Here is a 25,161-nt window from a genome sequence, read left to right on the forward strand (position 1 = left end):
TGGTGAAAATATAAATGCATGGGGGGGGGAAAAAAAAAAAAAAAAAAAAGAAAGAAAATATAAATGCAGGCTGGTAGAAGTGTTTTATTATTTTTTTTCCAAACTGTTTTTTACAGCTCCTGGAAAAGGATTTGTGTAACACAAACCTTGTGAAACTCTTAGTGCAAATGCTCTGTGAGCCTGTGAGCATAGGTTTTGACATTGGTGATGTCCAGGTTATGGATCATCTTCCTAGTGTTTGTGTCAACCTGGTGAAAGCAATGAAGAAGTCCCCGTGTAGAGACCTTCTTGAGACTCACCTGAAGGAAACAATAACAGTGCAGAGGTGGGCACTTGGGGTGTTGCACTGTTGGGGTCCTTAAGGTACAGCACGTTGCAGTGCTCCTGGCGGCTGCCATAGCTCTCACTTTCTCTAGGAAGGATCCCATCAGTGGGGTGTTTGGTGCATATGATGTCACTAGCTGTCTGGAAGTCAGGTATTTAGCAGGTGCCTTACCTGTGCCTGGGACAAGCAAGCTTCAGATGTGGTCAGCTCCCTCCTTGACTTCCACAGCTAGATTAGTGCCTGTATTTGTTCCCAGGACCATGTTAATGAATTTGAGTGCCAAGTATTAAGTAAATAACAATGCACACATTTTTCAATGTACCCTGATAATTTAACAAGATCAGAATTCACCTAGTTTTCTTTTTATGTTTCCCATGTGGCCAGCATTGAGGAGCTTTGTGCTGCTGACTTGTATGGCCCTGATGCTCAAGTGAACAGGCCCAGGCTGGCTTCCATCCTGTCAGCATGCAGACAGCTTCACAGAGCTGGTGCTTTGCATGTAATAGTTCCATCTGAGGTAAGCATGACCAAGTTGTTTTTATATTTCTAGTAGCTTTATTATGCTAACTTATGTACTTATTTATGTTCTTTATTAGATATCCTTTATGTACTGAGCATGCTGAAATGGGAATTACAGAAATATTTGCTCTAGATATATACGTATTATCTGGAATACAAATATGAAAGTAAATATAAAAATTTATAGATGAACGTAAAATAAAGGGCATTTGAATATTTCCAGAACAGCCTTCTGAAAAACATTAGGAACTAATTGCTGTTGTGCCTTTGTGATGAGGCAGCATAAATGAAAAATACAGCATAGAAAGCAAAGTTGAGGGGGCCAGCCCGGTGGTGCACTTCTACAGTGCGCCGCTTGGGAAGTGCGGCGGCGCTCCCGCCGAGGGTTCGGATCCCACATATAGACTGGCCGCTCACTGGCTGAGCGAGGAGCGGGGGCAACACCGAGGGTTGTGATCCCGTTGCTAGTCCCGGTCCGGTACGGGCGCGACACCGAGGGTTGCGATCCATTGCCAGCCACGAAAAAAAGACAAAAAAAAAAAAAGAAAGCAAAGTTGAGTTAAATTTTCCTGAAAATTTGACAGCAGTTTTCAGAGTTAGCTAACATGGAGGGGGGCTTTTTTTTTTTTTTTCTTTTTTTGTGACTGGTAAGGGGATCGTAACCCTTGGCTTGGTGTCACCTGTACCGCACTCAGCCAGTGAGTGCACCGGCCATCCTTACATAGGATTGGAACCCGCGGCGGGAGTGCTGCTGCGCTCCCAGCGCTGCACTCTCCCGAGTGAGCCATGGGGTTGGCCCTAACATGGAGTTTTTAATTGAGAGGAGTGAAATTGTGTTTTTTTATAAAATATCCTTTGCTATGCATTTCAGTGTTGACTTTGTTTTAGTCTACAGATCTGCATCATTCTATTGGCACAAAAGTTCTTTCCCTCGTTTATAAAGGAATCGCACCTCGAGATGAGCGACAGTGTCTGCCTTCTCTAGACCCTAGTTGTAAGCAACTGGCCAGTGGACTTCTGGAGTTGGCCTTTGCTTTTGGAGTACTGGTAGGAAAAACATCTACGTGCTGCATTTTCCTAATGATAGAAATATATGGACAGAAATAGAAATATAGAGACAGAAATATAGAGACACTTCATTGTGTCTATAGAAACTGGAATTTAGTTGGGTAAGGTCTTAGCTGGACAAGTATGTAATTGATTTACATGCGTTGACTAATTTCTAAAAGACTGTTTTCTTAACACTTTTTTTTATATAAAATATCAACATTCTTTTTAAATTGAGGTTTTTGTCTTTAGAAGGACTCTAAGCAGAGAACATTTTGTGGCCTTCAAGCTGACCTGTCTTGATACATGGCCTCTTCCCCTGTCCTTCTGGTTCTTTGGGCGGATGACACGGGAGGGCCCTGGAGGATAATCCCAGAGACACCACAGAAAAATGTGTTCATGGCCTGTTGTTTTGTTTTGTTTTTGATCCCTGCACATTAAGGGAACTGTCAAGACTGGCCTCATACAGCCCCCCCTTGCTGCCGAGCTCTGCAGCCAGTCCTGCGCAGGCGCTCTGTCCGGTCTTCCCTTCTCCCCTAGCAGAAACCTCTTCTTTGTCTGCTTGTCCACTTAATGTAGACAATCACATATTTAAATTGTCTAAAAATATCTGCACTTGCTAGAATCTACCCTCAAAGCAACAACAAGATTTTCTGGAAATTTGAAAGAAACATCAGTCAGGGAATATTTTCTTTCCCAAAAGGAAACCTAGAAAATGGAGGCTAATTGAAATGTTTACAATTTAAACTAGATCCCAGGCTCTGCCTGAAAGGCTCTCTTTAGACCCTTCTGTGTGATTTTCTGATTTCAAAGTTATCCACCACCCAAGGGTCTTTCTGTAGCATGTGAAGATGTGCCCTGCCATGTCCCTTCTGCTTCTTTCCTCACAGTGTGAGCACCTTGTGAGTCTTCTCCTGAACACAGCAGTGTTGTCTGTGCCATCCTTGGGCAGCTCACAGAGAAGCATCATCAGCTTCTCCCACGGAGAGTATTTCTACAGCTTGTTCTCAGAAACGATCAACACAGAGTTGTTGAAAAATCTAGATCTTGCTGTATTGGAGCTCATGAAATCATCAGTGGATAATCCCAAAATGGTAATGAAATTTTCCTTCAAGTTAATGTTTCAAGTTAAAGTAATGTTTGTAAAAGGATTGTCACATTTCTGTAATATTTTATTAAAACAAAACAAGATTTCTTCCTGGAAGGTTAAAACCTCTTGCTAATATTTAAAAACAAAACAAACTTTGAAACGATTATTTTTTCCATTCTTTTATTTCCCCCAAATCTCTAGGCCTAATACTAAAAGGCACAACTACAGAGGATATTGACTTTTGCCACGATGTGCCATTGGCACTTGTAAACCTTTCCCGAGGCTCAGAGTTGTCTTAATGTTCCACCTGCCAGGCGCTGGTCCCCGCATTCCCAGAGCCCTTTCTGTACTTGGGCTCTTGCACAGTCTCCATGCTGAGCCATCATCTCCTGCACATTCCTGCTCTATCACCCTTTGTCCCCTCACGTTGAGTCTTTGGAGACCAGTATTTAATATACATAGTTGACTTTGGTTTACTAAACTTACGGGATTCTGAAATTTAACCTGCTCTGTAGACAGAAACTGTTAACAGTTGGTATGACCATTTTAAGGGAGAGTGCAAAATTTCTTAAGTTGAGCTTTTATTCCAAGCAGTGCTTGTTTATTGTAGGGAGTATTTTTGGTAGATTGCACTAGGAATTTGTATTTCTTAAAGTTAGAAATAACATTGTAGTAAACCCACAACACTCAGGACATTTAACATTTTGAACTTTCAGATATTGAGACCTCTGGTGAAAATTACAGATAAAAACACATGCATTTACCAGTACTCCTTCTCCAAATCCCTCTAAGATGATAGAATGGGGTTAAAAATAACAACACAATCTTAAAGTCCTTAAAGACACAGGAAAAAGAAAAACAAACTTCAGGAGTGACAGACTGTAAAGCACAAGGACATGTGTGACAGACCAGAGTCCAAGAGAGCCACTGTGCCCCAGTGGTAGGAAGATGGGCAGCGCATCATACTGAGACCCAGTAGGACGTGGAGGGGAGGCTGGCAGAGGAGGACTGGGTGAAAGTCAGCCCTCCCCTGCCAGGGCACCTGCTCTCCCACTTGAGGAGAAGGCTGGAGGTGGTGGTTCTCTGGCGAGGAGAGGTGTCTCTGGACCAGGGGCACTAGGCATCGTCGAGTGTAGGGATACTTTCATGAAAACAGGGAAAATAAAGGAAAGCCTTCCTAAATTCTAGACTTTGAGGCTCTTAGTCTTTTCTTCCAATCTGGCTCCTGGAGTACTGTCAGCTCTGTGTATACCTTCAGGAAGACATCAGAACATTCAGACAGGCCTAAGAGAAAATGAAGGTGCTGTCATTGCTGCCAGCCCAGTCAGTGCAGAGCGATCCTCACAGTCAGTGAGCCCTGCCCACTGCACAGCACTTCCAGCCAGCGGCCTAGCACCTGAGGAAAGGGATTCCAAAAGGGAAGTCATGAGGAAAGCAACTTGTAGCAGAGACCATTCAGTGAGATGAAAATGTAAAAAGAAAATCTCAGAGTGAGTGAAGGTACTGTATCCATGAAACAAGAGTTGCTACAGAAAAAGGGCGTCAGAGAACAAAAAAGAACTCTTGGGAATTAAGCATAGGCATGAGAAGTTAAAAATGAAATAGGTTTGGAAGATAGAATTGAGGAACTCTCACAGAGAGTAGAGTGAAAAGACAAAGTGGGAGAGGAATAGTGAGGAACCTTGCGGTCTGAGCACAAGGTTGGGTGACAGGACCTCAGCTCTGAAGGGCAGGACCAGGAGAGGCCTCCACCGAGGACACAGCTCAGGAGGACCCCCAGAATGAAGGCCTTGAGTTTGAGATGTAAAAGGTCAGTGGAGTGGCCAGCACAGTGTGTGGAGATGGCTGCGTATGGAACTCATTTCTTGAGAATTTAGACCCCTGTGGTTTTCACCATGAGGAAAGATCCTGAAAAATTTCCACAGGAGAAAAACCAGTTGTGTGTAAAAGGATCAAGAAATTGATTGACATTTGTCTTCTCAATAGCAGTGTGGACATTGCAGGACTGTGAGTCACATTTCTTCTACAATTCATGGAAGAAATCTGCAGCCTGGAGTTCCGAATCCAGCTGGATTTGTAGTTATGTCTGAGAGTAGAATGCCCATGTTTCAGATATGCCAGATCCCAAAGGAATGTATCTCCTGCACTTCTCCTGTCCCGAAGCTACTGGGTGGGTAGTAATAGGACAGTGAGCCAAGAAAGAGGAGGATGTTGGATGCAAGAAATCGGCTCAATGCAGGGGAGCTGGCACTGGCATTGCAGAGCAGGAGCTGGGGTTCCACAAAAGTGGAGCAGACAACTTACTGATGGGCTTAGATGGCTTGAAGCAGCTTAATTTGGGAGAGTTTGATGATGAATCACGATGGCCACTGAAAGCACGTGAGGATTAACTTCAGGGTGAACAGAATGTGCAAGAAAGGAAAAGTATTGGTAGTATACTACTTCAAGCATTTGTGAAAAGTGTTTACATTGTCAAAATGACAGGAATATTGAATGTTAATCTAACCAAAACTATGATATCACTCTGTTGGAAAGGTGGTGGTGGGACAAGAAATAGCATATGTGCTGTGAGTGTGTGCATGTGTGCGCATGTATGTGCGCTGTGTGCGTGTGCATGCGCACATGTGTGCACAGTGGTGGCGACGATGGCGATGACAGAGAGCTAATTCTTCCAAGTGGAGTTCCACTGAAAATGCCTTAGACTCAGAAAACCAGGAGCCGCCGGATGGGCATATTGACATAAATGAGGCTATCCTATGCTTTCTATGGGAAAATTTATGTGTCAAGTGCTGTTTTCAAAGTTGGCAAGTTTTGAAGTAGATAAACATCTTTAATAGAAATAGCATCTTTATTTTCCAAGAATAGATTTGAAATGAAAGGAAATTTTATTTCCATCCTCAATGTTAAGAATTTTTCTTCAGTCACCACAAATTTGTTTCAGGTGAGTGCCATTTTGAATGGTATGCTAGATCAGAGCTTCAGGGATCGAGCCAGTCAGAAAAACCAAGGACTGGAACTTGTGACCACAATTCTGCAGAACTGGAGGCAGTGTGACTCATGGTGGGCCAGGGATTCTGCTCCCGAGAGTAAAATGGCAGTGCTGGCCTTGCTGTCAAAAATTTTACAGGTATTTTGAGAAACCTAAAGAGAGTATGATTGTTGTTTTATACTCTGTAACTTGTATCTTTAAAAATTTGTTGGAAATTGCTTCAAAAGCTCATTGGTTTGATAAACAAAAATATTTTGACAGGATGATTGCAGATTTCCTTACGTTTTTTACTTTTTCATTATTTTACATCATTTGTTATTCTTATCGTTTCTTGTACCTTCTCTGTTTAATGTGCCTTTACATGCATTGTCTTAAAAGATAGTAGTATAATGTTTCAGAACAAGATCGTTGAAATATTGTTGAAGCCCAAGAACAAATTTGCAGTTCATTTTTGAAATGTAAACTTTTGAAAAATGTGTTAAAGGAAGTAGAGACATAATTTAGAGATGGTCACGTTTTTATTTTCCCTCATTTAGATTGATTCATCTGTATCTTGTCATACAAATCACAGCTCCTTCCCTGAAGTCTTTACAACATATGTTAGCTTACTTGCCGATTCAAAGTTGGGACTACACTTAAAGGTAAATAATTTTAAAATATTTTTTTTAGAACATTCTCTCTTTCCCATTTTTATATTTTTGCATATTTGTGATTTTTAAAAATTTTATTATGGAAAATTTCAAATATGTACAAAAATAGGCTAGCATACTAACCCCATGTACTTATTACCCTGTCTTGACAACCCTCAGTGTGTGGGCATATTTGTTTCAACTGTACAGTCACTCCAACTCACCAACTCCAAATCTCATCACCACCTGATGCAAACCCCAGGCTTCAATTGATGTGATCTGCACAAGCTTCAGAATATTTCTCCAAGAGATGAGAGCATTTCTTTTAAAGTATAGCCATGAGATATTCATACTTGGTAGAACTGACATTTGTCTTTGCACATATATGATTTAAATTGGCTTTTTGGAATCGTTATAGTAACTTCAATCTATTGCTCAATCATTTTTCTATTAAAAATAATGTAAAATCTCTTAGTGATTTCTAGAGTCAAGACTTTAATAAATATTGTAATTTTAAGGTGGCTAATCTTAAAGTCCTCTATACTATTAGATTATATTAGATATATTAGATTTTAAGCTCTTTTAAAATGTGGCCTAATGAAAGGGATCTTTCTTAATGAAAGGGATAAAGAGGATAATTCTTTGGAGTTTTCTGCTCTGTGTGATTAATCAAGTTTCCTATTTCTTCATATGAGAGAGGCTTGGAATTTACCAGCCATTCAAGGAAGATAGAAATCAATACCTAATTCCTTCCTGTTAAGCTCAGTGTAAAGTTCTGAGGTAGTTTTGTAACGGGTAGTTGTAAATTATCCCACAGGTTATTTAAGATGTTCTTTCCACACGAAATCTGTCCATACATTTCCTCTAGGTTCTTTATTTTTAGAAGGAGAGAACACACACAGAATCAGCCCGGTACCTTCTTTATTTCTGTATATATGGCCCAAGTCAGCTGATTGACCTCTAGAGTCAAAGTTGAGGAACAGAATTATGTTCAGGCTGGATTTTAATATGATCTAGAAGTTACTCTGAAGTCATTCATTGAATCCACACAGTGCTTTATTTGCAAAGTCTTTAGAAAGCAGTAATTTTATTTATTCTATACGATCTGTAAGCCACAGTCAGTGCAATTTCATGTGTCTGTATTGCTCCACAGAGTCAAGCTGTAATTCTTCTTCCATTCTTCACCAATCTTACTGGAGACAGTCTGGATCACCTTAAGTGTGTTCTTGAAAAGCTTATTGTTTCTAATTTCCCTATGAAGTCTGATGAATTTCCCCCGGGAACTTTGCGATACAATAATTATGTGGATTGCTTGAAAAAGGTTAGTTTTTAGTAATATCAAGTAAAATTACAACATTGATTTTTTGTTGTTGTTGATGATACTGTCTAATGTACAGCTGGAAAACTCTGAAATACTAGTGTTGTGCACAGGTGGTAGACCATTTCTCTCTTTTGTACAAGTCTAGGTTGGCAGCCCAGGGCAGCCCTGCAGTCAGCAGGGACCCCGTCTCCTTTTACCTTTTTGCTCACACATCTTCTGCTGGCCCAGAATGGCTGCTCCAGCTCCTGCTGTCTTGTTCCCTTCCAGCCAACAAGAGGGAGAAAAGGGTAGTGGAGAACACATCCTTCCCTCCAGGACTCAACACAGGAGTTGCAGCTCATTGTTGCTGATAACCCATTTGCCACGTGCAGCTGCAGGCAAGGCTGTGAATGTCATTTTCACTCTGGGTGACCAAGTGCTCAACTAGCATTCAGGGGTTCGACCGCTAAAGAAAAAATAGGAGAATGACTGTTGGGCGAGGGGTAGTGGTTTGCCATACTCGACGTACTAAGCGCCGGGCTAATGTCCAGAATATCCCAAAACAAGACATTGTTTTCTAGGAGCTTCTAAGTAGAGTAAGGAAGAAGCACAAGGAATGAGATGATTAGAACCCGCTGTAGTGCATGCGGTGGCAGAGATAAGCACTTGCTGTGGGCCTGGCAGACTGTGTTCTGAAGATGACTGCACCAGCACAGCCCGTCTATGTGCTCTTCCTGCTGCACGAGGCTTTCACTCCTCCACTGCGAGGCAGATCTGGTTTTCCTCCCATTGGGTGTGGGTTGGACTTGGAGACGATCTTCTAAGGACGAGAATGTAGTAGAAGCAGTGCTGCTGCATGGCATCCGAGACTGGTTGTAAAAGGCATTACAGCTTCCTTCCAACTCTTTACTGGGTCTCTTGTCCAGGGACCCAGTCACTGTCCAAAAGGAAGCCAAGTGGCCCCATGGAAAGGCCAGTTTACAATCAACACCCATCTATACAGATTCTCTCCTTCACATCCTGTTTATATCATTTTTTTCCAAATATACAGAAAAGTTGAAAGTGAAAAAATAAAATCCATGTCATTATCTCCTATGTTCAACAATTGCTAGTATTTTGATGTATTTTCTTTATCTATATGTGTGTATTTTTTTGTTTTGGCTGAAACATTTGCAAGTTAGTTTCAGGCACATGATGCTTTATCCCTAAGTAGTTTAGCACACATGTCCTAAGAATAAAGTGCAATACCATGATCATACCTAAGAAAATTAACAATCCTCTCATATCATCTGTTATGTAGTCCGTATCCACATTTCTCCATATGTCCCCACGGATAGCTGTTTTTTGAAAACAGGTTCTAATTAACAATTGCATCAAATTGTAATGTTACTACTGTCTTTTAATCTAAAACTAGTTCACTTCACTTCTCATCCCTTTTATTGTTCTATAACACTGAGTTTTTGAAAGAAACTAGAGAACTTCTCTTAGGTGTTATTCCTGTTTGTCTGATTGTTTCCTTGAGGTTTTTTTTTTAGCTTGTTCTTCTATCCTCTGTTTCTTCTAATGGGAAGTTAGGTTTAAAACTTGGTCATGAGATTCAGGTTAACCTTCTTGGCAACAGTACCTCGAGTCTGGTGCCTGGTTGAGGTGGTGACTGCCTCATCTCTCTGTTGAATGGTGTGATTTCTTTCTGAAATTAGCAAGTAACGGATGGCGTGACACCATTATGTTCGTATCACGTAAGCATCCTGTTCTCCAGCAACCTGTCACCTAATGGTTTTAGCATCCACAAAGATTCTAAGTAGATCTTTAATGCGTCCTTAACGTAAATGAATAAACGTAAGCATAAATGCAAACAGTCATTGATATTTGAAGAAAGCTTCTAAGTTAAGAAAAAATGCAAACCAATAGGAAAAAGGAGCTCAAGGAATGGAATCAAAGGGAGAGAAGAGCACAGAATGGGTCAAAGAAGCTGCAGAGTAGTGTCAGAGATGACAGAAGGAATTGTGTCCATGAAGTAGGACAAATAAGGGCTTGTAGAAATTAAACAAGTAAAAGGAAAATTTAAATAAAAACTTACCTTTTCTGCTCTGAAGATAAAATTGAGGATATCTCCTAGAAAGTGGAACAAACAGACATCAAGATGGAGGATGGGCACGTAAAGACAAGAGCATTAGAGAAGCAGCTTGGGACGGCTGCTTTGCAGAGAGAATGGCGTGGAAAAGACACGGGTCTCCTGGATGAAAGGGCACGAGGATTCCTGGCGTGGCAGAAGAGGAAAACCCACGAAGCCACGTCATTGTGGAAGTTCAGAACCTGGGGCTAAAGAGGAGAAAAACAAATGCAAAACCTAAAGGGAATCAAAACTCAAGTATTTAAGGAACATTATTATGTACCAGGCATTAACTAACTATGTCTGTAACAATGACAAAAATATTAGCATTGTTAATTCTCTGTGAAATTATGTTATATTTTTTTCTATTTTTTTTTAGGGCTGTTAAAAACAAAACAAAAATAACAATTTTGATGATGATGATGATGTTTTTTGTTTTTGTTTTTTCTAGTTTCTAGATGCGTTGGAATTATCTCAGAGTCCCATATTGCTACAGTTGATGACAGAAATTCTTTGTCGGGAACAGCAACATATTATGGAAGAATTATTTCAGTCCACTTTCAAAAAGATTGCTAGAAAGTAAGTCATTCTATTCTAATCTGGGGTTCCAGGAACCACACACATTTTATTTATGTGGGAAATTATCTCTGTTCCAAAAAAGTTGAGTAGTAATTGCACTCAACTCTTGCCACTAATATTTTTTTCTTTTTCTTTAAAACAAAACAAAACAAACTTTTATTACAAAAGTTTTCAAACATATGCAGCGCTAGAGAAGAAGCATAGATGAGGCTGTAGATTGAACAATCATCAGCATTTTCCCAGCTTCATTCCCTCTTTGATCTTTTTTTCTTTCCGCTGTTATAATTTAAAGCAAATCTCTGACGCCATGCCGTTTCACCTCTAAATCTTTATATATTTCTAAAAAAAGCTATTTTCCTAGATAGCTCTTAACACCATTATCAGCTGAACAAAGTTGTCAAATGGTCCTATACCATTGAATTATTTGAATTTTGATCCAAACAAGGTTCATATGTGCATTTCACTGTTGCGTCTCTTAAATATGTCTTCATCTAGAACAGTCCCCTACTTTGTTAATTTTTCTTTTGTTGTTGAAGAAACCTGGACACTTGTCCTCTATGATGTCTTACATTCTGGATTTATCTTATTCTCTCCTGTTCTTTTCTTTATCTTGTTCCTCTAGCCCCTGTGTTTTCTGTAAATAGAAATCTAAGTCTAAAGCTCAATTAGATTCAGGTTCAAATTTTGGGAAGACTGCTTAATAGTTGATGCTCTGTACTTCATATTCATGGCATTAGCAGCACATAATGTCTGGTGGTCCTGCCAGGAGTGACGCTGAGAGGGATCGTCCATGTTCCTCACAGCATCTTCCTATTGGTTTTAGCATCTGCTTATGACAGTTGCCCTGAATCAGTTATTTCATTAGGAGGTGCAAGTGGCCATTTTTCTGATTCTTTTGTTCCTTCTAACTTAAGTAGCTAGAATTACACTGATGAAGAACTTGTCCTCATCACTAGGATTAGGAATTACATTATGGTTATCTCAAATGCAATTTAGTATTTAAGTAAAAATACAGTGGGAAATGAGGGACATATTTGATTATTGATTTTTAAAGTACAGGCTTGATGCCATGCCTGCTTTTTTTGTTTGTTAGTTTGTTTTATTTTTATTTATTGAATCAAAATTGATAGGGTATCTCTCTCGTAATAACTTCGTATAGCATACATTATACGAAGTTATACGACAACACTGAGATATGTTGATCAAATCAGTATTACTAGCATATATGTTGTTACAAATCATAATTATTTTTTATGCCCCTTGTCCAATCTCTCCCCATCCCCCACGCCCCCCCTCCCAACTCCCCCCTCTAATTACTCTAGGTTACTCTAATTACTCTAGATTATCTTCTGCAAGAATAATGGTTACTCTGTTAATTTGTTGCCTAGATGATCTGTCCAATGCTGAGAGGTATGATCAGGTCCCCCAATATTATCATAGAGCAGATGCTTCTACTGTCACTCTGAAATGGGCTTTGTGGAGAGAGACATCCTCCTCTTTTATCTCTGCTAGTGACTGTCCTTGTGTCAGTGCACTCCAGTGATTGGTGGACTTTCTGTGTGGTGGTTGTGGTGTCTAGTTGCTTTTGTAGCAGCCATGGTTATTGTGGTGGCTGTGGTGGGCCACTCATATGGAGGATGATTTTGGTATGCTCCTTGGAGCTGGCATTGTATCTGGTTGTGGGGTGTGACTGTTCCTCTTCTCCATGCCCCAGGTCCCCGGGAAGGCCCCGAGGCACTGAGTGGTGCGCCAGGTTGCAGGAGGCAGTTCTGGTCCCCTTCTCACTGACTCGGGTCCCCAGGTGGGTCCTGAGGCACTGGTGCAGTGTGCCTGGTTGTGGGAGGGGGGGTCCAGTTTACTTCTCCATGCTAGTTGCTTTAGTAGCAGCCATGGTTATTGTGGTGGCTGTGGTGGGCCACTCACATGGAGGATGATTTTGGTATGCTCCTTGGAGCTGGCATTGTATCTGGTTGTGGGGTGTGACTGTTCCTCTTCTCCATGCCCCAGGTCCCCGGGAAGGCCCCGAGGCACTGAGTGGTGCGCCAGGTTGCAGGAGGCAGTTCTGGTCCCCTTCTCACTGACTCGGGTCCCCAGGTGGGTCCTGAGGCACTGGTGCAGTGTGCCTGGTTGTGGGAGGGGGGGTCCAGTCCACTTCTCCATGCCTCAGGCCCCCAGGTGGGTCCTGAGGCGCTGGCATGGTGTGCCTGGTTGTGGGGGTGTGTCCGGTCCCCTTCTCCATGCCTTGGGTCCCCGGGTGGGCCCTGAGGAACTGGCATGGTGTGCCTGGTTGTGGGAGGCAGCTTCGGTCCCCTTCTCCATGCCTTGGGTCCCCGGGCAGGTGCTGTGGTGCTGGCGCAGTATGCCTGGTTGTGTGAGGTGGGTCTGGTCCCTTTCTCCATGCCTTGAGCCACTGGGCGGGCCCTGAGGTGCTGGCATGGTGTGCCTGGTTGTGGGAGGAGGGTCTGGTCTCCGGCTCCATACCTCAGGTCCCCAGGTGGGCCCCGAGGCACTGGCTCAGTGTGCCTGGTTGTGGGAGTGGGGGTCCAGTCCCTTTCTTGATTCCTTGGGTACCTGGGTGGGCCCTGAGGCACTGGCATGCTGTGCCTGGTTGTGGGATGGGGGCCTGGTCACTGACTCCATGCTCCAAGCCCCTCGACTAGGCCCTGAGGCGCTAGTGGTGTGCCTGGATGTGGGAGTGGGGTCCAGTCACCTTCTCAATGCCTTGGGTCTTGGAGCAGGCCCTGAGGCACTGGCACAGTGTGCCTGGTTGTGGGAGGGGGGTCCTGTCCCCTTCTCCATGCCTTGGGTCCCCAGGCGGACCCTGAGGTGCTGGCGTGGTGTGTCTGGATGTTGGAGTGGGGTCTGGTCCCCGGCTCCAAGACTCTGGTTCCCAGGCAGACCCCATGGTGCTGGTGGTGTGCCTGGGCTGGAACTAATTTTTTGTCCTTTGCTTACATCTAAAATGGAGGAACTTCCTGTGGGGACCAGTACTTGAGCTGTGTGGTTGAGTTAAATTGCTGCTTTGCTGCTGTTTCCCTAGGGAAGGCTTTTTGTGCAGCTCAAGGTTTAATGGTTGACCTTATATGTACTTCTGGCTCTCCAGAGACCAGGTGGATCTGTGTTGTGTAGAAACTCTGATCTGGGCCTGAGTTTTTTCATCAAACTGCACTCCATGCAATTCTGCATTCCCGACCAGTCTCCTCTGAGTGATCCTGTGCTGACTGGGGGGCTGATCGGCTGTCCTTGCTGTGTCCCACTGTTCTCCTGGTAGGCACGTCTACCCAACCGCCGATACTCCAAACACTTCCCATGGACGGGCCCTGTGCCGGTCCCTTGTGATGACTCACTGGCCTTCGAATGGCTCCCTTTTGTCAGTTGTTCTGGCTCCTTCCTCCTGCCTGTGTGCATGGGAACCCTATTAGTGGTCTTGCTGTCCTGTGGACTGCCAAGGCCATCTTCTCCCCTGCCGCCTCCAAGTAACTCCATCTGAAGGGCACAGCTGTGGCTTCTGCTGGCTCCTGGTCCATGCACTCATCAACTCCAGCCTTAAAGCAGCTGTGGCACAAAACGCTCTGAGCAGTTTTTTTTTTTTTTCTCTAATCGTGGTTTCTGCCGCCTGCATGACTTCATAGGTCTCTTCTCCTCTACCCCTGAACTCCAGTGGTCCCAGTTTGGCTGTTGGTACATTTTTATAGTTGTGAATTGGTTGATTTGTGGGAGACAGTGACACTGGGAACTGTCTCTTCCGCCTTCTTGACTGGAACCAGGCACCATGGCTACTTTTAATTATAAACGTACGATGATTTTTTAAATTGCCATTTATTTATATTAAATTTGTAAATGTTTATGTAAATTTATTTTATTGAGTTATATTTTACATGTTACAAAATTTACCCTTTTTAAGTATACAATTAAGTGATTTTTGGAAACTTTACCAGGTGGTGCAACCATTATCATAGAACATTTTAATTCCCCCAGCGAGATCCTGTGTGAACATTCACAGTTGACTCCTATTCCTAGCCCCAGCTCCGGTGACCACTAATCTACTCTCTGTCTTTATAAATTTGCCTTTTCTAGACATTTCATATAAATAAAATCATACAATATATGATCTCTTATCTCTGGCTTCTTTCTCCAGCAGAATGTTTTTGAGGTTTATCCGTGATATAGCATGAATTAATAGTTCACTCCTTTTTATCGACACTTTAAAAAATATCATGATTAACCAAGTGTAAAACATTCTGCACAACAGCACAGAATATATTCTTTTTGAGAATACATGGAACATTCTTCAAGACAGACCATATACTAGGCCATGAAATAAGTCTTGAAAAGGATTGACATCATACAAAGTATGTTCTTTGACCACAATAAAGTTAATTTAGAGATTAATGAAAGAAGGAAGTTGGGGAAACTGAAAGTATTTCTAAATAACCATCTAATTAATAAACAACACATTTCTAAATAACCCTTGGGTCAAAGAAGAAATTGCAAGGGAAGTCAGATAGTATTCTGATCAGAATAAAGTAAGAAAAAAGCATATCCAAATGTATAGGATGCAGCTAAAGTAGTGCTTAGAGAAAAATTTATATCTTTTAATGTTTATATTAGAAAATGAGAACAATCTCAAATCAGCAATCTAAGATTTCTCTTAAAATTTAGAAAAAGAGGGCCGGCCCCGTGGCGCACTCGGGAGAGTGCGGCACTGGGAGCGCAGCGATGCTTCCGCCGCAGGTTCGGATCCTATATGGGAATGGCCGGTGCGCTCACTGGCTGAGCGCGGTGTGGGCGACACCACACCAAGGGTTGCGATCCCCTTACTGGCCAAGAAAAAGAAAACTAAGTCAAAAACAAGCCAAAGAAAGGGAATAATAAAGATTAGAGTGAAAATTAATGAAATAGAAACCAGATAAAAAAAATGATAGAGAAAAAAGTCAGTGAAACCAAAAATTGGTTTTTGAAAAGATAAATGGAATTGACTAGACTAACCAAAAATAAAGAACATAGTTTATGAAAATTAGGAATGAGAGACATTGCCACTGACTTCTCAGAGATTGAAAAGATTGTAAGAGAATATTATGAAAATATTATGCCAACAAATTCAGCAATTTAAGTGAAATGGACAAATTCCTAGAAAGTAACAAGTTACCAAAATTGAATCAAGAAGAAATAAAAAAATTCTGAATATACCATTAACACATAAATAAATTGAATTAATAATTAAAAATGTTCCCACAGTGGAAAGCCCAGACCCAGATAACTTTACTGGTGAATTTTATCAAATATTTAAGAAGGAATACTACTAATACTTCATAAATTCTTAAGAAAACAGAGGAGGGAGGAGCACTGTCAACTCCTTTTATGAGGCCAAGTAGCACCCTGATCCCAAGGCCAGAAAAAGACACCACAAGGAAACAAGACCAATATTCTTCATGGATAGAGACACACAAACCCTAAAAAAATACGTCAGCAATCCAGATCCAACAGTACGTATTTGTAACAGATTACACACCATAACCAGTTGGTGCTTTTCCTAGGAATACAAGGCTGGTTTAACACTTGGAAGTCAACTAGTTTTACATACTGTATGAATAGCAAAAGGGCAAAAACTACGTTATTGTTGCAATAGCCACAAAAAAAAATTGGCACTATCCAGCATCCATTCATGATAAAAGTGACAAAGGTAACCTACAAAAAATCAGCAGCCAACAAAATATTTAATAGTGGGAGACTAAATGCTTTCCTTCTAAAATTGAGAATGAAACAAGGATATCTGACTTGTCTGTTTATATTCAACATAATACTGATGGTTCTAGCCAGTGCAATCAGGCAAAAAAAAAAAATGCAAATGAAGTTTTTACTACTAAATTCCTTGTATCTTATTCTTTTGTTTTCGTTTTTCCACTTCTTACTCTTTTTTTTCTTTTATGGGATTTTAAGTTTCTTTTCTTATGCTTTTTTCTTTCCCTTATTCTTTATTTCTCTTTCAAACTTAATATTATAGGATTTTAATTTAACTTTTCTTGTTCTCTTATTTCCTTACACTGTATATCTTATTCTCTTTTTTCTTTATAATATTGTTTCTAATAACATTCTGTCATTACTTAGTTGTTTTATCCTAAAATACACATAAAATACTTTCAAAAATAACAATAACAGTATTACTGCTAAGAATAATGACAGCTGGATGAAGTTAAAAATTTTCATTTTATTTAAAAAATTTACTTATAATTTTTAGTAAAGACTTTATAGTCTGAGATATACAGTCAAATTTTGTGTGGTTTTTATATTAGTTAAGTATGCTTGTTTTAATTAATTTTTGAATTGCAGAAGTTGTTTATCATTTTTTAACGTAATTTTCTTTTGGTCATGTAGAACATGCGTGTGGTTCTAGGGTCAGAACTGTGCGGTGCACTGGATTGCAGTCTTGCTGCTGCTCTGCCCCTGCTACTCCTCTGCCTCTTCACCTCCTTTTTCTCCACTTGATCCCTCCAAATCAGCAGATTTTTTCCCCATTCCTTTTTTTCAAGCAAGTGTGTAATTCTTCATTGCAAGGCAGTATCATAATATTTTGAAGCAGCCCTCTACCGATGGACTTTTCGATTCAATCTTTTGCTTTTTAAGATAATGCAACAGTGGTGTTTATGACATTTTCTGTCTTGCCATTGTTTCTTTGGGGTAGATTCCTAAATGTAGGAAAAAGGTAGATTTTTTAGCCTGTTTTGTGTTGCTATAACAGAATACCTGAGACTGGGTGATTTATAAAGGAAAGAGGTTTATTTGGCTTACGATTCTGGGACAGCCAGCATCAGGCACAGGCCTCAGGCTGCTTCTACTCATGGCGGAAAGTGGTAGGCAGCCGGTGGGTACAAGCAGATCACATGGCGAGAGGAAGCAAGAGAGAGGAAGTAAGAGGGAGAGAAAAGGTGCCAACACTGCCATATTGGAGATCAAATTTCCACATGAGTTTTGGAGGAGACAACACATCCAAACTCCATCATAGATGCATTATAATTTTCTTAGATATCTCCACATCCCTTCTTTTGGGGCTGTATTATTTTGCATTCTCTCCGGGAATGCACGAGACTATCTATTTCACCACCATCTTGCCAGTAGAGGATGTTCTCAAACATTTGGATTTTTTTCTAATTTTTAGATGAGAAAGGATCTCTTGTTACTTTAATTTGTGTTTCTTTAATTGTGAGGGAAATAAAACATATTTTCATATTCAGTGTTCATTGCATGTATTTTTGTTAGACCAGCTGTTGGTTCAATTTTAGAATTAGAATTTTACTCCTCTTCTTTTGCTTTTTCTTTTCTGTCCTTTAGTTAAGTGTTTTAAGGCTGGAGCACATGTTTTCCACTCTGCTCACTAGCAGAAAGCTCATCAAGAGAAGTTAAATCGAGGACAGTGCATGTCTTAGTCCATTTGGGCTGCTGTAACAAAATACAACAGACTGGGTGGCCTATAAACAACAACAATTTATTTTTTACAGCTATGGAGGCTGGGAGGTCCAAGATCAAGGCGCCCATAGATTCAGTGTCTGGTGAGGGCTTGTTTCCTGGTTCACAGACAGCTGTCTTCTCACTGTGTGGTAGAAGGGGTGAGGGTATCTCTCTGAGGCCTCCTCTTATAAGGACACTAATCCTATTCATGAAGTTTCCACCTTTATGACCTAATCACCTCCCAAAAGCCCCACCTCCAAATACCATCACATTGGCATGAACTTTGGGGGGACATAAACATTCAATCTATTGTCATGTCCAAGTGAATATCGCAAAGCCTCTGTGGCTCTAGTGTCCTACCACCATAACATTTTATGACTGAATTACCTTCTGAATCTAATATTTTTACCCTGGTTAGTATCTAACTTAAGAGCATCAGAATTTTAATGATCATTTAGTTCTAACCCCTTAATTTTATAGATGAGGACACTAACTCTGCATTCTTAATTATAGATTTTTAGATAAAACCTTATAGGTGATCATTTAAATATCTTATTTTCCAGGTGAGAAAATAAAGGGTGGACAGATGGGCATATCTCTTTATAGGAAATAGGAATTGTGGAACATTAGTAGAGAGAAAATAGAATTTTAAATCATAACTCATGAGTTTCGCATCCTGGAGATGTAATCATGTTTAGGACTGAGATTCTTCCAGAGCCTTCTAGATGTTCTTTAAGCAAGATCAGATTTGAGAGTAAATAAAAATATTCTTCTTCCTGATGCCTGCATTTGATTTGAGGGTTCTTGGAAATGAATAAAAAGTATGGTTCATGTGCAGATGTTTTTTTGTGTTTCATGGGTTTTGTATATGTATTCCATAAAGTTATTTTCGTGATTCACGGTCATTGGAGTTGACTTTGCCTGTTGTGTAGTAGGCACTTACAATCTTATGTTCTTTCCTCAGGAGTTCGTGCATCACACAGGTGAGCCTTCTGGAAAGTGTGTACAGAATGTTCAGGAGGGATGACCTGCTTTCAAACTTCATTCGCCAAGCGTTTGTGGATCGTCGTCTCCTCACTCTGCTGTGGCACTGTAGCCTGGACGCTTTGAGAGCATTCTTTAGCGAGATTGTGGTGGATGCCGTCGATGTGTTGAAGTCAAGGTTTACAAAGGTACCATACACCTTACTGAATTAAATATTAATGATAATTGACACATCTCCTAGACCAGTGTCATTAGAAACTGCTGTGTGCTCAGTTATGTGGTCCCTGCTGCTCAAGGAGCACCCCTCTATGTTTTCTCAACCCTTGGCTTGGTGTTGTCAGCACCACGCTCAGCCAGTGAGCCAACCGGCCATCCCTATATGGGATCCGAACCCGTTGCCTTGGTGTTATCAGCACTGCACTCTCCCGAGTGAGCCACGGTGTGGCCCGCACCCCTCCATGTTTTGATAGCAGTCTGTATCTCCATGGGATCTGCACCAGTTTCTTGTGGCTGCTGTAACAACTTACCACAAACTTGGTGGCTTAGAAATTCTGAGTTATACAGGAGGAAACTAACTCTGCATTTCAATTTACAGATTTATAGACAAAACAGAAATTTCTGAAAGCCCTTCCTTGAAGCCTCTTCTGGCTTCTGGTGGCTGCCAGCCTTCCAGGGCTGTGCTGATGTTACTTCAGTTGCTGTTTCTGCATACATCGCCTTTTCCTGTTTGTCTAATCTTGCTCTAATCCTTCTGATGAGGTTGCATGTGATTTCATTTGAGGCCCACTGGAACAATCCAGACAATCTCCCCATCTCAAGGTCCTTAACTAAATCATGTCTGCAGAGTCCTTTTTTGCCAGATGAGCTTACATTCACAAGGTTCCAGGGATTAAGACATCTTTTGACATTTGTTGTGGTGTGGAGATGAGGGCATCATTTGGCCTCCCATAAAATCCTGTTGGGAAACACCGTAAACACCCAAATGGTACATTGTTAAAGTAGACTTCAAAATAGCCAAAAATTTGGTGTTGTAATACATTGGACTTCTGCTTGCTCTTCTTATACCTTCAGTAAGATTCTGTGCAAATATTATAAACCCTGGGTGCACTGTTTGGACATCAAATGTTGTTTCCTGTTTCATCCAATATAACACATCAGTGCTTTTGTCCATATTTTAGACACTGGACAACTGGGTGCTCTCTTATTGAAGTGATTTAGCATTTACAACTTAAAATTATTCTGTCTAAAGGGCACTAAGTATTAAATTTGGTATATTCAATAATATATTTTTTATGTTTGGTAAAACTAAAGATAATTATTTATCACTTTCTTTAAGCTAAATGAATCTACCTTTGATACTCAAATCACCAAGAAGATGGGCTATTATAAGATGCTGGATGTGATGTATTGTCGTCTTCCAAAAGATGATGTTCACTCTAAGGAATCTAAAATTAATCAAGTTTTTCATGGCTCATGCATTATAGAAGGAAGCGAACTTACAAAGACACTGATTAAGTAAGATTTTACTTTATTTCGGATTCTATTTTATTAATATTTTTGGTGAATATATATATATATATTTAAATGTATTTTTTAATTGACATATATTAATTATACATATTTATGGGGTACAGAATTATATTTCAATAAATGTATACAATGTGTGTGATTAAATCAGGGTAATTAGCTCTGTTCATCATAAAAATGTATAATTTCTTAGATGAGAGCATTTGAGCTCCTCTCTTCTAGCCATTTGAGAAAATAGAATAAATTGTTATTCATTGTGGATGCCTAGTACTAATGTATACCACTAGAACTTATTTTTCCTATCTAGCTGTAATTTGTGTCCATCAGTTAACCTCTCCCTATCCCTTCTCCCCGCCTCCCCTTCCCAACCTCTAGTAATTACAGTTCTAATCTCTACTATAAAAACTCAACTTTTCTTTTAGCTCCCACATGTGAGTGAGAACATGATGCATATATTTTTATGCATGTATATAATATGAATAAATGTTTATTTTATTTAAATTCTGTACTTTTGTAGTTTTTTTGGTTTTTTTAATGCCACAGACTACTTAGATGAACTTTAGCATGTTATTAGACAACAGATGTTTTATCCTGCCTCATCTTTTATAAAGAATAAAACTTTTTTTCTTCTACTGTTTTTTTCCCCATCTTTTCCCCCTGAATAGCTTTGATATATTTCTAATGGTATGATTTATAGTAAAAAAGGATTTAGGGTATTTTATTATTTCAGATTGTCATTTGAAATTAAAGGCGTGGTAAATTTTTTTTAATAGGCATTCTATAAAACACAAAGTAATCAAAAACATTTTCTCTAGGGCCGGCCCGGTGGCGCACTGGATAGTGCGCCGCTTGGGAAGCGCGGCAGCGCTCCCGTCCGAGGGTTCAGATCCCACGTACAGACCGGCTCCCGCTCACTGGCTGAGCGAGGCGCGGGAGCAACGCCGAGGCTTGCGATCCCGTCGCCGGTCCCCGGTCCGGTACGGGGGCAACACTGAGGGTTGCGATCCGTTGCCGGACACGGAAAAAAGACAAAAAGACAAAAAAAAAAAAAAAAAAACATTTTCTCTAAAACTAGTCTTCTAATGAAGTTCCCCTCCTAGTAAATATTGAACACAGGCTCTGCAGTATCTCATTTTGCATCTCTAAACAAACATCTTATTATACTTCTCTTACCCTAGTTCTTATCTGACCTCAGTGAATGACGTCACACCCAAACCTGGCAGATTTTATCTTTTCAGTATTCCTAAAACCCATGCCCCTGTCTGCATTCCCCTTTGTCCTACCTGTGTTGATGTCGGGACTTCTTCGGCAAGCCACTGCAGTCCAGTCATTTCTTTTGTAACCACTCTCCTTGCTTTGGGCTTGTCTCTCCATTCTGTCCATACTGCTGCCAGAATGATAGTACAGCCAGAACACAAGTCTCATTGTTTCATTTCCCTGCCTAAAACCCTTCAATGGCATCTGGTCATCAGCAGCAGGGGTCGACAGACTTTCTGTAAAGGGCCAAATAGTAGATATTTCCGGCTTTGTGGGCCAGACAGTCTCTGCCACAACTACTACATTGTACCGTGAAAGCAGCCATAAACAGTACCTAAAAGACTGGGCCATGGCTATATTCCCAGAAAACTGTTTTGAGAAGTAGTCACTATCAGTCGTGGTTCGTGACCCATCCTGCAGGGTGAAGTCCACGCTGCTCAGCATTGCGGGCAAGCTGTCCCAGGAACACACCTTCTCTCACTTGCTGCTGGTTACTGCTGCTTGCCTGCCCTCCTCCCAACACGCCACGTGTTCTGTCCCTTGTTCTAAGTGAACATGCTTCTCGCTGCTCATCATGTGTGCTCACATTTCTCCATTGGCCAACTGATGTTTCAAACTCAGCTCAGATATTTTCTCTTAAACCCTTTGTTAGTTCCTTAGATTGGACTGTCTCCTTGCTTCCTTGTCTCTTTACCTGACATACTTGTTGCTGTTGCTGCACTTACCCCCATGTAGTGAGACCCTTGTACGTGGCTTTTGTCATGTGATGGTGACGTGCTCATCTTATATTCCCAGTACCAAATAGTAAATATTTCCAGCCACGGAATATATCGTGCCCAGTACTGTGCTGGCACAAGCCTGACATTCAAGAAAGGCTGAACTGGATTAGATCCTGTTATTTGGCATTGTTGAGCCTGAGCTGTAATTTCCATGTTATGTGGATTAATTTGTAACCTGGATCTACTCTGCAGATTGTGCCATGATGCATTTACAGAGAACATGGCAGGGGAGAATCAACTGCTGGAGAGGAGAAGACTTTACCATTGTGCTGCATACAACTGTGCTATTTCTCTTGTCTGCTGTGTCTTCAGTGAATTAAAATTTTACCAAGGTTTTCTGTTCAGTGAAAAACCAGAAAAGGTAGGCCTCTCCTGAGGTGTTCACTACTGCTGTCAGTCTAGGATTTCAAAAACTAGATTTTACCAATTAAAGTTATATTGTAATTTGTACTTTTTTATAATATTAGAGATGTGATTCTTTTAATTCTGCATAAATGTATTTTAATGCTGAAGTGCTTCTCTATGAGTTATTAAGTAGCATTAATTCTATTGTAGCATTAGTAATAAGGATCTCCAATATTGAGATATTTTTATATGATTCTTTGGATTTACAGAATTTGCTTATTTTTGAAAATCTGATAGACTTGAAGCGCTGCTATACATTTCCTATAGAAGTTGAGGTGAGTAAAATTTTTAATGTTTCTAAGTTAAAAAAAAAAAAAGTGCTCGTAGAGAAAAAGATATTATGTTGAACATGTTAAATTGCAGTATTCAAGTCTGTTTTCAAGTCTGGTAAAAATGGCAGTTTTAGGTAGTTTCTACAAAACTGGCAACAACAAAAACCGGCAGTTTCAGCTTGAGGTGCAATCTCAGGCAACTACAATGAAATTCATCCGTACTCGATTTTTTCTTTCTCCTGACCTGTGAAGGAAAGACAGTGCCAATAAAAGGACCTGTTAGGACATATCCCAGAAGTTGTTTTTCTGAGTAATTTCCCCCAGTGAAAGAAACTGAGTTCTGTGCTGATAGGAATTATGATCTGTGGCCTTGCTTGGACAACTTGGCAAGATAGTGGGGAAGTCATGGGTAACTAGAAGACTTCCTGTGACAGATGGAGCAAGTTTTCTTCTAGGCACGCTCACACTGACGTGCCAGCTTCAGCAGTTGTTGAGAAGGTGGTGGCTGCTGCCTTGACAGCAGAGAGCCAAGCTCACACACCATGTCCTGCACATTCCCCACACAGCTGCGAGCCTCCCCCACTACAGTGTTCACCAGTGCACATGAATAGTTGCTTCCTGCCTTGTGCAACTTTTGGAACAAATCTAGGATTTTTTTCTGGGCATGTGTTAGAAGAACTAAAGAACAAAAAACAATAACATCAGTTTATTCTTAGTTAAAAGTATCCTTCAATTTTAATGTAATTTGAGTTAGAGAAGTATACTTCTTACTGCTTATGTTTGAGTATGTGTGTTTTCTTCTTATTTGTATTTCAGATGGTCCTCATTATATGTCTTCCTTGTCGTATTTGGCAGACAGTAGCCTGAGTGAGGAAATGAGTCAATTTGATTTCTCAACTGGAGTTCAGAGCTATTCATACAGCTCTCAAGACCCTAAGTCTATCACTGGTCATTTTCGGAGACGGGTGATCATTTTTTACATATTAAAGAATGTTGTTGAAATTTGCAAAGAAAGGGGGTCACAGCTATGTCCTGTCTTTACTAGAAAAAGCCTGTTCTCTGTCTGTCAGTAGTCCTTGGAAAGTAGCACTAATTTGGAGCATTCTCGAAGATCTAAGCCCCAGGCTTTTGCCTTGTAGACTCAGCAGTCAAATTTGATCAGCACAGAANTGTTCAGTGAAAAACCAGAAAAGGTAGGCCTCTCCTGAGGTGTTCACTACTGCTGTCAGTCGAGGATTTCAAAAACTAGATTTTACCAATTAAAGTTATATTGTAATTTGTACTTTTTTATAATATTAGAGATATGATTCTTTTAATTCTGCATACATGTATTTTAATGCTGAAGTGCTTCTCTGTGAGTTATTAAGTAGCATTAATTCTATTGTAGCATTAGTAATAAGGATCTCCAATATTGAGATATTTTTATATGATTCTTTGGATTTACAGAATTTGCTTATTTTTGAAAATCTGATAGACTTGAAGCGCTGCTATACATTTCCTATAGAAGTTGAGGTGAGTAAAATTTTTAATGTTTCTAAGTTAAAAAAAAAAAAAGTGCTCGTAGAGAAAAAGATATTATGTTGAACATGTTAAATTGCAGTATTCAAGTCTGTTTTCAAGTCTGGTAAAAATGGCAGTTTTAGGTAGTTTCTACAAAACTGGCAACAACAAAAACCGGCAGTTTCAGCTTGAGGTGCAATCTCAGGCAACTACAATGAAATTCATCCGTACTCGATTTTTTCTTTCTCCTGACCTGTGAAGGAAAGACAGTGCCAATAAAAGGACCTGTTAGGACATATCCCAGAAGTTGTTTTTCTGAGTAATTTCCCCCAGTGAAAGAAACTGAGTTCTGTGCTGATAGGAATTATGATCTGTGGCCTTGCTTGGACAACTTGGCAAG

General features: G+C 40.5%; 1 protein-coding gene across 1 annotated transcript in view; it reads left to right on the plus strand.

Annotated features, from left to right (window-relative positions):
• The window catches only part of PRKDC (protein kinase, DNA-activated, catalytic polypeptide), a gene marked incomplete at its 3' end in the record, with an annotated part of 134,792 nt that overhangs the window by 35,516 nt on the left and 74,115 nt on the right, over window positions 1-25,161 (plus strand). Inside the window, 12 exon segments of the mRNA XM_008590104.1 lie at window positions 117-325; window positions 710-842; window positions 1,733-1,891; window positions 2,782-2,985; window positions 5,923-6,108; window positions 6,507-6,611; window positions 7,753-7,920; window positions 10,464-10,591; window positions 19,002-19,209; window positions 20,358-20,536; window positions 22,777-22,945; window positions 23,199-23,264. Coding sequence (XP_008588326.1) covers window positions 117-325; window positions 710-842; window positions 1,733-1,891; window positions 2,782-2,985; window positions 5,923-6,108; window positions 6,507-6,611; window positions 7,753-7,920; window positions 10,464-10,591; window positions 19,002-19,209; window positions 20,358-20,536; window positions 22,777-22,945; window positions 23,199-23,264 — 1,914 coding nt within the window.

The sequence above is a fragment of the Galeopterus variegatus genome, unplaced genomic scaffold, assembly GCF_000696425.1.
Source record: "Galeopterus variegatus unplaced genomic scaffold, G_variegatus-3.0.2 Scaffold5845, whole genome shotgun sequence".
Lineage (NCBI taxonomy): Eukaryota > Metazoa > Chordata > Mammalia > Dermoptera > Cynocephalidae > Galeopterus > Galeopterus variegatus.